The sequence below is a fragment of the Meriones unguiculatus genome, chromosome 17 (assembly GCF_030254825.1).
Source record: "Meriones unguiculatus strain TT.TT164.6M chromosome 17, Bangor_MerUng_6.1, whole genome shotgun sequence".
Classification (NCBI taxonomy): domain Eukaryota; kingdom Metazoa; phylum Chordata; class Mammalia; order Rodentia; family Muridae; genus Meriones; species Meriones unguiculatus.
This window is the reverse complement of record NC_083364.1, coordinates 40,191,114-40,204,332: the sequence shown is the minus strand read 5'-3', so window position 1 is coordinate 40,204,332 and position 13,219 is coordinate 40,191,114. Positions and strand designations below refer to the sequence as shown.

The following is a 13,219-nucleotide window of genomic DNA, read 5'->3' as shown; positions in this document are numbered from 1 at the left end:
CAGAGGGCTTGGACAGATGTGTTGTCAACACTAAAAGACAAGAGATGCCAGCCCAGACTACTAAACCCAGAAAAACTTTAAATCACCACAGATGGGAAAAAATAAGACATTCCACGACAAAATCAAACTTAAACATTATCTACAAATCCTGCCCTACAGAAGATACTAGTGGGAAAACTGAAACTAAGGTTAACTACACCCATGAAAACACAGGAAATAAATAATCTCACACTAGCAAAACCATAAAAAGGAAATGTATATAACCACATACACACAAACCACCACCACCAACAACAAAATAACAGGAATTTTTAATCACTGTTATCTCTTAATATCATAGGTCTCAATTCCCACAAGAAAAAGATACAGAGTAACAGAATGGATGTAAAAACAGGATCCATCTTTCTTCTATATCCAAGCAACACACCTCATCAAGGATACATTACCTCAGGTAAAGGGTTAGAAAAGATATTCCAAACAAATAGTCCTAAGAAGCAAGCAAGTGTAGGCATTTTAATATGTAACAAAATAGACTTCAAACCAAAATTAATCAAAAGAGATGGGAAAGAACTTTATTTTAAAGTTTTCAAGACAGGGTTTTCTCTGTATAGCCTTGGCTATATGGACTCACTTTGTAGACCAGGCTGGCATCGAACTGAGAGATCTGCCTGCCTCTGCCTCCAAGTGCTAGGATTACAGGTGTGCACCAACATATGTCCAGCTTAGGGAAGGACATTATGTACTAATTAAAGGAAAAATCCACCAAGATGACATTTCAATTCTTAGTATCTATGCCCCAAATGCAAGGCCACCCACATTTGTTTTTAAAAAATTACAAAAGCTTAAATCACACATTGAATTGTACACATTAATAGTGGGAGACTTCAACACCCCACTCTCACCAATGGACACGTCATCCAGACAGAATGTAAACAGAAATAATGAAACTAAAAGATGTTATGAATCACATGGACCTAACAGATATCTATCGAACATTTTACCCAAACACATACATACACACACAAACCCTTCTTCTCAGCACCTCATGGAACTTTCTCTAAAACTGACCATATACTCAGTCACTAAGCAAGTCTCAAAATATCTAAGAAAATGGAAATAACTCCCAGCATCCTATCAGACCACCACAGATTACAGCTGGATATCAACAACAGAAAGCCTACAAACTCATGGAAACTGAACAACTCTCTACTGAATGAAAAATCGGTCAAGACAGAAATTAAAAATGTAAAGACTTCCTAGAATTGAATGAAAATCCAATATCATATCCAGACTTTATAAATTCATACCTAGACTTATGGGACCAAATGAAAGCAGTGCTAAGAGAAAAGTTCATAGTTCTAAGTGTCTAGGTAAAAAAAAAAAAAAATGGAATTAGCAACTTAACAACATACTTGAAAGCTCTAGAACAAAGGAAGTGAGCACATCCAAGAGGACTAGATAGACATCAGGAAATAATCAAACTGAAAGCTGAAATCAATAAAATAGAAACAAAGAGAACAATCCAAAGAATCAATATAACAAAGAGTTGGTTCTTCGAGAAAAATCAACAAGACAAACTCTTCTCCAAATTAACTAAAAAGATAGAGAGAGAATATCCAAATTAACAAAATCAGAAATGAAAAGGGGAACATAACAACAGACACTGAGGAAATCCAAACAATCATGAAGACATACCTTAAAAACATGTAGTCCACTAAATTAAAAATTCTAAAAGAAATGGATAATTTTCTTGACAGGCACCACTTACCAAAATTAAATCAAGATTTTTATAAACAATTTAAATAGATTTATAACCTCTAGTGAAATAAAAGCAGTCATTAAAAGTCTCCCAACCGGGCCAGGATAGGGAATGTAAGGATGAGGCTGGGAGGAGAAGAGAGAGGGAGCTTCAATCAGTAATTAAATAAATTAATTAATGGGAGAAAAGTCTCCCAGACAAAAAAGTTCAAGGCCAGATGGCTTTATCATAGAATCCCAACAGACTTTCAAAGAAGAGCTAACGCCAATACACCTCAAATTATTCCACAAAATAGAAACACAAAGAACACTGACCAATTCATTTTATAAGGCCACAGTTACTGATACCCAAACAACATAAAGACCCAACAAAGAAAGAGAATATCCCTCATGAACATAGATGCAGAAATACTCAATAAAATACTTGCAAACTGAATCAAAGAACACATCAAAAAGATCATCCATGATAAAAGTAGGCTTCATCCTGGAGATGCAAGGATAGTTTAACATATGAAAATCAGTCAATGTAATCCACTATATAAACAAAGTGAAAGAAAAATTATATGATTATCTCATCAGATGCCAAAAAAGTTTTTGACAAAATCCAGCATCCTTCATGATAAAAGTCCTGGAGAGATACACTGAAACATGGTAAAAGCAATTTACAGCCAGCCCATAGCCAACAACAAATTAAATGGAGAGACATTCAAAATTAAAATTATAAAAGAAAAAAAGAACCTTATTATATTTGACTATTTTACTGATAAATGTTAAATAGTATAATTTTCAGTTCCACACTGCATAGTTCAGATGTCTGTTAGCAATGCATGGTAGAAATGGTGTACCTTGAACTAAATCTCAGTAAGGCATTAAGGTATCAAATGTATACCACAGAAATGTAAGTTAGTCCCTCCTTGCTACTCAGCCAGCATCATAAAGAACACCATTCTTTGCAATTGTACAAAACTGTCCTCAGGGACTAGTGGTGTTATTTGCCTCCAAGCTCCAAGATCACTCCCTTTTGACATCTTATATTCACACACTTCTCCTCTATTCTGCCTCCATCTTCACAAATATTTGAAAACTCCTGCTCTCATATTCTCAAACCTCACAGTTAATATTTTACTTCTAATTTACCATGGCATCAAAATTCATACCTTGTAACCAAAACAAAAGTTCCTTTTAATCTTTGGGGAAGAACATGACCTTTTTCATTTAGAGTTTGTGATATTTCTGCTTCCCTCAGAGGCATTTAGTTCACAATAATATATTCTGGGTGAAAGGGATTACTGGACAAAGAGTATCTTGTTTGAAAGCTTTAAGTTAAATCATTGAGGCTAAATACATATAAAGAGTTATCCCTAAGAGTTAACAATGTTGCTGTAAATAGTAATCACACATGAGATAGAACCTTGGGATCTTCATAATTGGGTTCCAGGGAGATGCCACACGACAAGAGGAGGATTTTGTAGCTCTGGATGAAGTCATAGGTGACAACAGACCGCTCGATGTCAGATTTCTCTTGCAAGCAGGATTGAAGGTGCTCCAGCCTCTCCTTCACAGTCAAGGCTGGATCCAGAGGTGGCGGGGCCAAACTTGGACTAATTTCTTGGGAGAAAAACAAAGTCTTAATGCAAAAATAAGACTCATTCATTTAAAGCAGCAATATTTGGCAGAAACACTGAGAAAGATTCAGAACCCTAAGGATCTGCTTCCAAGTAACTGCTTCATAATCTAAAAATGATGGTTTGGACTAGATTTATAATATTCTATTTTATAATGTGGGTTAACATTCTAAGCATCAAGATTTCTAACAATAAAATTGTATTTTCAGAATAGAGTTAAAGATAGGTAGAAGCTTTAGAAATTAACTTTAAAGAGAGACCAAAATAAAAGAATCAAAGTATCAAAAATAAAAGTTCAAGTAGTTTCTCAGCCAATGAATGTTCTCTAAAGAGAGTGAAGAGATCTCATTCTCGCTGAGGACCTGACAATGCGTGCCATCCTGTCCAAAGAGCTAAGGGATGAACTCCATAATCAGATCCCAAGGTATTTCTACATTGCATCCTTCCCCTCCAAAGGCCTCCTACAGTCTCACAATTTAGTGGCCATAGTTCTCTAGCTCAACACTGTTTCTGGATGAATAGGAAGGGAAAGACTGAGAAGAAACTGCCATGGCCCATTGTGAATGGCCTCTAGTAACAGGCAGTAGAGAGCAAATCAAGTGTTTCTAAGAACATGTGTCTGGTCAGTGGGCGTGGCACAGGGAAGAACATTTGCCTAGCAGGTATGGGGCTCTGGGTTCAGCCCCTAACACCACAGGAAAGGAGGGAGAGAAAATGTAAGCGAGGGTGCAGCAGAATCACCAAACTGCATCACTCCCTGGATAGAAAGATTGACTGGAGATTCGAACTACTAGGCTTTCTGTCAGAGGCAAAGAAGAGCAAAGAGTGGGAAAAGCCTTGTTGGTTTTAAGGGGACAGGTGAGGGTAGAACAACCTAAAAGCTAAGAGTAACAGGAGGTGAGCTGCAGGCAAGAACAGCCTGGACACTAGCGTGGGGACTAGTGTCCCCTGATCTGTTACAGGCTTGTTTGTGGTCAACTGGATACCAGATGACCACAGTGAAAGGTAGCTATCTGTAGGAGGAAGATAAGGGAAGTTTTGGCTTTTTCTACAACAGAAACCCAAGATTTCTGAGGAATACGAAATTTAGGTCTTTGTTTAACCAGAATCCAGCCTGAACTGAGCCCAAACTCATTTAGAACACTGTCAGTGGCATTGCCATTTCTGGAGCCTGCTTTGTATCTAACAGACAAAGGAAGGTAAGAGAGATCCATTCTGCTTAATATATGTGGTTATACATAAATTAGCTACTCTCAAAAGAATTATTTTTAATCCTAAAAATAAAGCCTAAGTAATATCAGAAAATTATTCTCAAATAATTCCCAAAAAAATCAAATGACTCCCTTAATAGATGTCATAAAGCATATGTGACTTAGCCAAATGCCAATTACTTACCAGATTGCTTTTGTTCCTTCTGCAATGACAAATAATAGGCATCCTTTCCACCCCAGCACACTGCTAATCCAACGACCACAATGCCATCAGAGCCATGCACAGGAAATCCATCATCTTTAATAGTAGTTTCCTGCACTGAGCTAACTAAATGAATCAAAAGTAAAACTGTCAAAAATGTACAATAGTCAAACATAAACTATGAAAAGTATGATAACCAAAACCTTTACTTCACCCATCATGGTGGCACATACTTTAAAATAAGCACTGGAAAGCTGAGGCAAGAGGACTATAAAGTCAAGGCCAGCTTGGGCTATATGGCCAGACTCTGTCTCCAAAACATGCAAACAACAACCTATTTATTTGTCCTAGTTAGTTTTCCACTGCTGTGAAAACACCACGACTGAAAGTAACTTGGAGAAGTAGTTTTATTTCAGCTTACAGCTTATAGTCTATTCTGAAGCCAAGTCAGGAGAGGAATTCAAGGCAGGAATTGAAGCAGAGATCATGGAGAAGTCTAGTTAGTGGCTTGTTCCTCATGGCTTGCTCAGCCTGCTTTCTTACAGCACTCAGAGAACCACCTGCCCAAAGGTGGAACCCAGAGTGGACTGTGCCCTCCCACACCAGTCATTAGTCAAGAGAATGTCCTGCAGATTTGCCTAGCGGCACTGTGATAGAGACATTTTCTCCACTGAGGTGCAGTCTGCAGATAGCTCTGGCTTATGCCAAAATAACAAAGCAATGGCCAACACAATGCTCAGTGGGCAAAAGGCTGTAGATTCCAAAATATGAATTGTTTGGGTGATCATTTTCAGGTGTGTGTAAGCTCTTTTATGTTTGTTTTTTCAAGACAGGATTTCTCTGTGTGGCCCCAGCTGTCCTGTAACTCCCTATGCAGATGAGGCTGGCCTTGAACTCACAGAGATCCCTCTGCCTCTGCCTCCCTGAGTGCTGGGATTACAGGTGTGTCACCCAGCATATATTTTTGCATTGTGCTATTATAAATATGTTTTGGGGGGGAAAGGAGGAAGGCGGTTTTGAGACAGGGTTTCTCTGCATAGCCTTGGCTGTCCCGGACTTGTTTTGTAGAGCAGGCCAGCCTTGAGCTCAGAGAGATCTGCCTGCCTCTGCCCCTGAGCACTAGGATAAAAGGTGCGCCACTGCCACCCTGCTTCTGTGTATAGGCAGTTCTTACATTTCCCGTCGATTAAGATGCCTGTCACAGTGTGCCACAGCTTACCTAAGACAGGTCTCCAATTAGAGATCACTAAGGAAAAAGCCATTTTCAAATTTCTATAACAAATTAAGACCATTTGTACACACAAACTAAAACTTTTAGAACAAATTCACCAATTCTTAGCCAAAGGTATCAAGAGTTTATTGTGAACAATTAAGCATAATTTTTGTGTCGCTAGTCAACATTTTTTTCTAAATTAACATCTACTTAATTTTACAAAGGTCCAGAACCAATTAATGTGCACCACTGGAAAACAGTGGTACACAAGAAGAGACTACATATAAGTTTAAGTGAGCGGTATATGCCTCTATAAGAAGCCTGCTAAGCTTCATGAATTGGGGATAGAAAATGCTGTACACTAGGAACACAGACTCTGTCATTACCGCACATGCTCCAGGAGCTGAAGATTAGACAAACACTAGCAACTTAAAGACAAATACTAACACAGAGCTTTATGAAATCTAATCAAGCCTCTGATTTCCACACAGGTTGACAAGCTGACCACAGCTATTCCCCAGTCACGGGACAAAATGTCCATGGCATCGTTTAACCAGAGGTGCAATTCTGGAAAGCTAGAAAGGCTCTAAGGATTGGGGACCAGCATTTCAGTAGAGTCATTGGAAGGGCTACTACTTGAGATAATGCCTGGAAAGCTCAGCTAAACGTACTTTGTGAGAAACATAATTCCCATATGGTGTGTGCTTTTACAATGAAGTAAAAGCAATTTGTGAGTAATAATGACTAATAACAACCATTTGTAAATAGAAGTGTGATAATACCCCAAACATACTGTTTTTATATTAACATAGGCTGCAGAGACCTCTTACTAGTAACTAGCTGGGCCAAATACAGAAAAGCTACACATAGAAGTAGGTTTAGAAGAGTCTTATTAAATGGATATACCTACTCGATTTGAATAAATTATATACAGTATCTAAAAAATTAATTTCAAGACTCCAGTGCAAAAGAAGTAAAACTTAAAAAAGCCTTACCTTGCTTCAACCTTCCACCTATGGTAGCAGTCTTGGAAGATGTTGAACTTCTAATCTTTTCACAAGCCAGAGAGATGGAAAAACGCTTTTGGCATTGCCACTCCTTCACAAACGTTTGAAAAAGGGTCTGGTCGCTCGCTACATCGATTATGGCCAAACTCTGTGAGCTGCCTGAGACTGGAGTTAACTGCAGTCCATCCTGAGACAACTGCAGAAAAAAACTTGTGTCTCCAACAGATCCATTGTCTTTGAGGCGGTCTCTGTGCTGTTGGTTTAAATCATGGTTTTGGATCTCTGAAGGCGAGCCAAATAAACAACTTTCACCCAGCTGTAAAACATTGCCAGCTTGCTGACATTTTACAGGTGTTTCGAGGAGCTCTGGAAATGCCATCTTAGAAGTAGAAGCAAGAACAGGTGTGGGAGGAATGAGGCCATTGTCATCAGCTGCAGCGCTTTCTTTACAAGGTGAGGGAGATGAGGTTCCACCATGCCTGGCTTTGCTCCCTAGCCCCTCAAGCCTGCTTTTAACTTCACTAATGGGGAAAAGTGAAGTTCGCTGAATTGTCCCTAAATCTGAATTCACTTCCTGTCTCTCATTTAACTCTGTGTTATTTCCTTCAAAGCAAGACAAGTTTATGTGTGTTAATTTGGGCCATTCATTTTCTAGAGGACTAGACACTTTATCTAAAATCCTTTGCAGTCCTGGACTTAAGTCAAATGATGCTCCTGACCACATGAATGAATTATCATAGTTTGTCTCAGTAAGTCTGGACTTTGGAGACCTTTCCTTTTGATCTCCTCTGACCAGTTCTCCTTGGGGACACTCATTACCCAGCATTGCAGAATCACTGACTTCTAATGTTTTAGGGGTTACTGAGTCACAGTTCTCCTGGACATGAAATGCAACCATGTTGTCTAAGGCTTCAATCATGTGAGCAGAGTCCATCTCCGAAAACACAATAGATTCTCCACTGGACCAAGTCACTGGCTGCTGAGCGTCCTGACGCTGGTTCACGTTTGCTTTCATAATGGGGTCTTCTTGTGGGCATGGGGGATTGCTGAAATGGTTTGCTGTCGTTTCAGAAAGGAGGGGCTCTTTTGCCTTTCCATCAGGTGACTGTCCTTTCACTAAGCCATCTTCACCAAAACTGTCAAATAGTATACTGTCACTCATATTCAAACTGGTTTCAGGCAGACTCTCCTCCTCCACATCAGCAGGAGTTTTCATTTGAGGAGCCAGGGGTATAACTGCTTTCACCATTTCCTGTGTTTCAAAACCTTGAAAAAAACTGTTTAATTGGGTGTCAGTAACAGAACGCTCGCTTTCTTTAGAGCCAGGGTCATTTTCCCCCTGTGGTATTGGAGAATAGGAAGTAAGGCTTTCTGGAGTTAGTCTATCAACGCCCTTTTCAGTGTTTTGTTTCACAGTCTCTACACCCCTACTGTCCAAACGGTGTGTGGCAGCTGCTCCTGGGCAATGCTCGTCACCTGGGGTGCTGTGACATTTGTTCTGGAAAGAGCACTCTGGATTCCGAGTGTCGGGGTCCTTCTCCTTTATCACTACTGCCTCTGCTCCTCGCTTGGCAGTTTCAGTTGCCACCTGCTCAATTATTTTCTCTGATTGAGTATCCAGGTATAAGCTATCTCCAAAATCACAGAGGGCTGTGTTAGAAACATGATTATGTTCAGTTTTACTGGATGCAGAAGCATCTGCTTTTTCTTGTGCTCCAGAAGAATTTAGAAGATTCTCACGCCGGCCTCCTGTTTGATCAAGTCTTCCAGGTGGCGGAAGGAATTCACTAGGTGCCTCAGTTCTGCCTATGGTATTTCTCAATGCCTGGCAATGATTTGATTGACTTTCTTTGCTGCTAAGCTCTATACTTTCACATTTGATAGGTGCAACATAATTTGAGTCTCTGGCCATATATCTACTAACTTTCTGTCTCTGTATTAAGGCTTTCTGTTTGGTGCAGGTGTTTTTCTGTTTGTCACACTGGTTTTCCAGGCACTGGCTAACTGGATGGGAGTTATGGAGTTTCACAGAAACGTTCTGACCTTCTGCACCGTTCTCTATGGGCACATCATTTATCTCTCTTATCTCAACTCCAGCCGCCCCCCTTCTATTTCTAGCATCACCAGGGGGCTGCCCATTCACATTTTCACTCTGCACTCCTGTGACGGAATGCTCTGCAACACCATTACTTTCTGTTTTCCTCCTTAAGCAAGGCTGCTGCATTTGTAAAGGGAATAAGGTTGTGTTGCATTTTTCGTTGGCACAAAAAGATACATTATTTGTAAATAGCCCTGGACTTCTGAGTTCTGCATTCTGCTTGTCTAAGGAAAACGGGTCTTCACATAGAATAGATCTAGACACAGTCTGTCCTTGTAAATCATTTCTACGTATCCCAGGGTCACACACAGGACTACTGCCCCTAGATTTTTTTCGGTACTTTCTGTCTCTCCAAGATGGAGAACTGCTGTTCATCTGCTCAGAACTAAAACTCAAAGCAGTTTTTCTTCTTTTCTCCAATGAAAAAGTCTGAGGAACTTCCTTAATGCTTGGTTCTCCTTCATTCAGGGATGTTTGAAGCTTGTCTTTGTTTAGACCTGAAGAAGTTCGTTTTCTTGCTCTGCAGATGGAGGGTGTCTGTTTCTCCTGATTCCCCCGGGACTTGCAGAGGGAGTCTGCATGCTCTCTGCACTCATCTAAGCCTCGCTCTGTATCTGGTGACTGTTTACCACGAGACCCACTTGCTCTCGCACTACTTCTGCTCTTTAGCGTTAACCTGTTGTGGGGACTCTTCATTTGGGATTTAAGTGTGCATTCCAGTACTTCTGACTCACTACTGGTCGGTGAATGTGTGCTAGAACTCAGGGGTGAATGTGGCTCCCACCGCACTCCCATTTCCATTAAGTCCTGCTGTAGAATCGCTTTGGCTTCCTCCACTATTAAGGCTGCTGCTTCCCTCGCAGATAGGACCTTTGTGCCAGTCACCCTGATAGTTCGCATATTCCGACGCTCTTCAGCTGCTTCCTCTTCCTCATCTACTGCCTTTCGGGCACTACAAGGACACGGGAAAAGAAGAAAATTAATACTCTGATTCATTCTATATTCCTCTACAGAGAATGAATTCTTTCTATTTAAGCTGGCTCAGGGAGGTGAAATGACAGCACATCGAGGTGGGGAGGGAAGAGAGGGACAGAGGGAGGAGAGGGAATGAGAGAGACATTGAGAGAGGAAGAAAAGAGAAACAGGCTCTCAAGGTACTCACATTATAGCTGGGGGAACTAAAAATTGATGTTTAAAATATATTCTGTCAACTGTTGTGGGGGTTGTTCACAAGGAAGCATTGGAAAGGGCAGGTGGTTTTGCAATTTGTAACTGGCATAATATAGGAAATCCCTTTAATTGGGATTTCTTAATGATAGATTCCTTAAGCAAAACCCCTAAAGGCTGGAAGATGGCTCAGCAGTTAAGAGTACTGCCTGCTCTTTCAGAGGACCCAGGTTCAGTTCCCAGGACCTCACAATCTGTAACTGCAGTTCCAGGGCCTCCAACACCCTCTTCTAACCTCTGTGGGCACTGCATGAATACAAGGCGCAGACATGCATGCAAGTAAAACACCCATACACATTAAATAAATTATCTTTTTTTTTTAAGGGGGAGTCAGGACGTTTTTCCCATTGAAAATAAATCTCCTCACAATATAAACTCTGAACAAAGTATCGGAAGGGACAAGAGGGCAAACAAAAGAAAACAGGCCCTGAAAAGAGATGTGCTTTAGGAAGAAATGGCAGTGAGGGGGTTTGCACATACTTCCACTGAGGGCAGGATCTAACCAGCACCATGGAAGAACCTGGAGGGCCGTGACTCAACTCAGAAGGAGGAATGTCTAAAAATGAGAATGTGAACCAGAAAGTAAACCCACATTTTTCCTATAAATTGCCTCTTCTCTGGCTCTAAGCTATGCCAAAGTGGGCCTGTTCCAAATGAGCCATCACGATCCCTACATACTGTGCTGGCACGATGGATCAATGGGTAAAGGTGCCTGTAGCACTTCACTTCCTAGGACCGACATGGCAGACAAAAAGGACCAACTTCCACAACTTGTCCTCTGACTTCTACATGCACGGACACACAAACAAAATACATAAATAAATCTAACCTTAAAGTTGTCCTAACAACTAACAGAATTGAGCTCACCACAGGGAGAGAAAACCGGAGAGTGACCTCTTCTGGAAGATAATCACCAAAAAGGTATGTAATTTGATGCTACGAGGATAGGAGGAAAAAATAAGTCAAGTTATGATGGCGGAGATTCCTGCTTCCATGCATATGAAGTAACAGAACAAAGCTCCCTAACCCTGACTGCAGGGAAAACAAGTGAAAGTCAGGACAGGTTCAGAAGCCATCACGCTTGCATTTTACTGTCTCTATCATTCATGCCAGGAGACGTACACTGGTAAGACATCCTATGGAGAGGTCCTGTGGCATACATCAAGCAGCAGGCTGCTGGTCTGTGCAGGAGTTGTACAGGTGGAAGGCCCAGGCAAGCCTCTGGATGACTAAGGTCAAGCCAAAACCTCAGCTGAAACCACATTAGAAAACCCAGAGCCACCACCAAAGACCCCTAAATTCATTACTTGCAGATACAGTAATATCAATATATACTTAAAGTTATTCTGAAACCACTTTTTAAAACTAATTACAAAAATAGATAACACAGCTAACAAAGTCCTTAAACTTCAAAGATATGGAAAAATCCCAAGTCCTACCACAAAAAGATCAAATAACTCATAAGACAAAGGACTCTGGCTCCTACTCAACTTCCCACGACAACACACATGCAAAGCAGCAAGGGTGAGTGAAAGAAAAAAAAATAAAACCTCAATAAAATGAAATATAGAAGCTATTTGTGGTGTCTCATCCCAGAGTTGAGGAGGCTCAGGCAGAGGATCTTAAGTTCAAGGGCAGCCTGGGCCACATAACAAGGTCTTGTCTAGAGGCCAAATAGGCCAAAGATTTTATATTAGCTACACTGCGCTTCAAACACTTAAGATTAGAGAAGGACAGTTTTAAGTGTATAGTAATTTTTTTGTAAGCAAAGCCCTCCTCAAGGAATCTCAGCAGAAGAGGAGGTCATCCAGTTAAGACATGCCTAGCAATCCCTCAGCAATGAAAGTCAGAATTTCAGCACACAAAGATGCAGGTTAGGCCGCCTCTGCCTTTCCATCTTCACCCTCACAGAGACAAGCGCAGCGACTTAACATGCAGTGCTGTATGCTGAGACACAGGAAAAAGAGAAGGGGAAAAAAGTAAATCCCACAACTGCTGCTCAACCAGTAAGTGAAAGGTACAGGACACCCCCAAAATCTTCAAGAACCTGATCATGCAGAGCACAGACACGATTCACAGCTTTCTAAATTTAAAAATGGAACAGCAAAGCAGAGCCAACTGGAGAGAAAGAAACATGGCAGCTGTCATAAACATACATCAAATATAAGAGCACAGTTATCAGTCACCTCAACAAAATATGAAAAGCACCGAATCATCGATTCAAAGATAAAGATCTTCACTTTTTCAATTTTTCAGTTTAGATGCAAAACTCAACTACTATGAGGAGTGGTATACAAAACTTTATCAATACAAAATGATTCAAAAGCTAAAGGTGAAGGGATCCCAAACAAGCAGACACAAATAGGCAGCTAATTCAGGACCAGCAAAATGTGAGTCAAAAATTTCATAATTTCCTTGTTTTTAATTGCTGAGTAGTATTCCATTGTGTAAATGTACCAAAATTTCTGTATCCATTCCTCAATTGAGGGACATTTGGGTCCTTTCCAGATTCTGGCTATTAAGAATAGAACTGCTATAAACATGGTTGAGCAATGTTCTTGTTGTGTACTTGAGAATATTTTGGATATATGTCTAGGAGTGGTATAGCTGGATCTTAAGGTAGCACTATTCCTAATTGTCTGAGAAAGCGCCAAATTGATTTCCAAAGTGGTTGTACAAGTTACATTCCCACCAGCAAAGGAGAAGGGTTCCACTTTGTCCATGTGCTCTCCAACATGTGCTGTTACTTGAGTTTTTGATCGCAGTCATTCTGATGGGTATAAGGTGAAATCCCAGAGTCATTTTGATTAGCATCTCCCTGATGACTAAGGATGTTGAACATTTCAAGTGTTTCTCTCCCATTCTATATTCCTCTACA

General features: G+C 40.5%; 1 protein-coding gene across 1 annotated transcript in view; it reads right to left on the bottom strand.

Annotated features, from left to right (window-relative positions):
* Positions 1-13,219, bottom strand: part of Polq (DNA polymerase theta) — a 67,601-nt gene that overhangs the window by 22,765 nt on the left and 31,617 nt on the right. The window contains exons 16-18 of the mRNA XM_021661753.2: positions 7,005-10,066; positions 4,779-4,922; positions 3,170-3,366 (exon numbers count right to left, since the gene is read on the bottom strand). Coding sequence (XP_021517428.2) covers positions 3,170-3,366; positions 4,779-4,922; positions 7,005-10,066 — 3,403 coding nt within the window. The remainder of the gene's footprint in view (positions 1-3,169; positions 3,367-4,778; positions 4,923-7,004; positions 10,067-13,219) is intronic.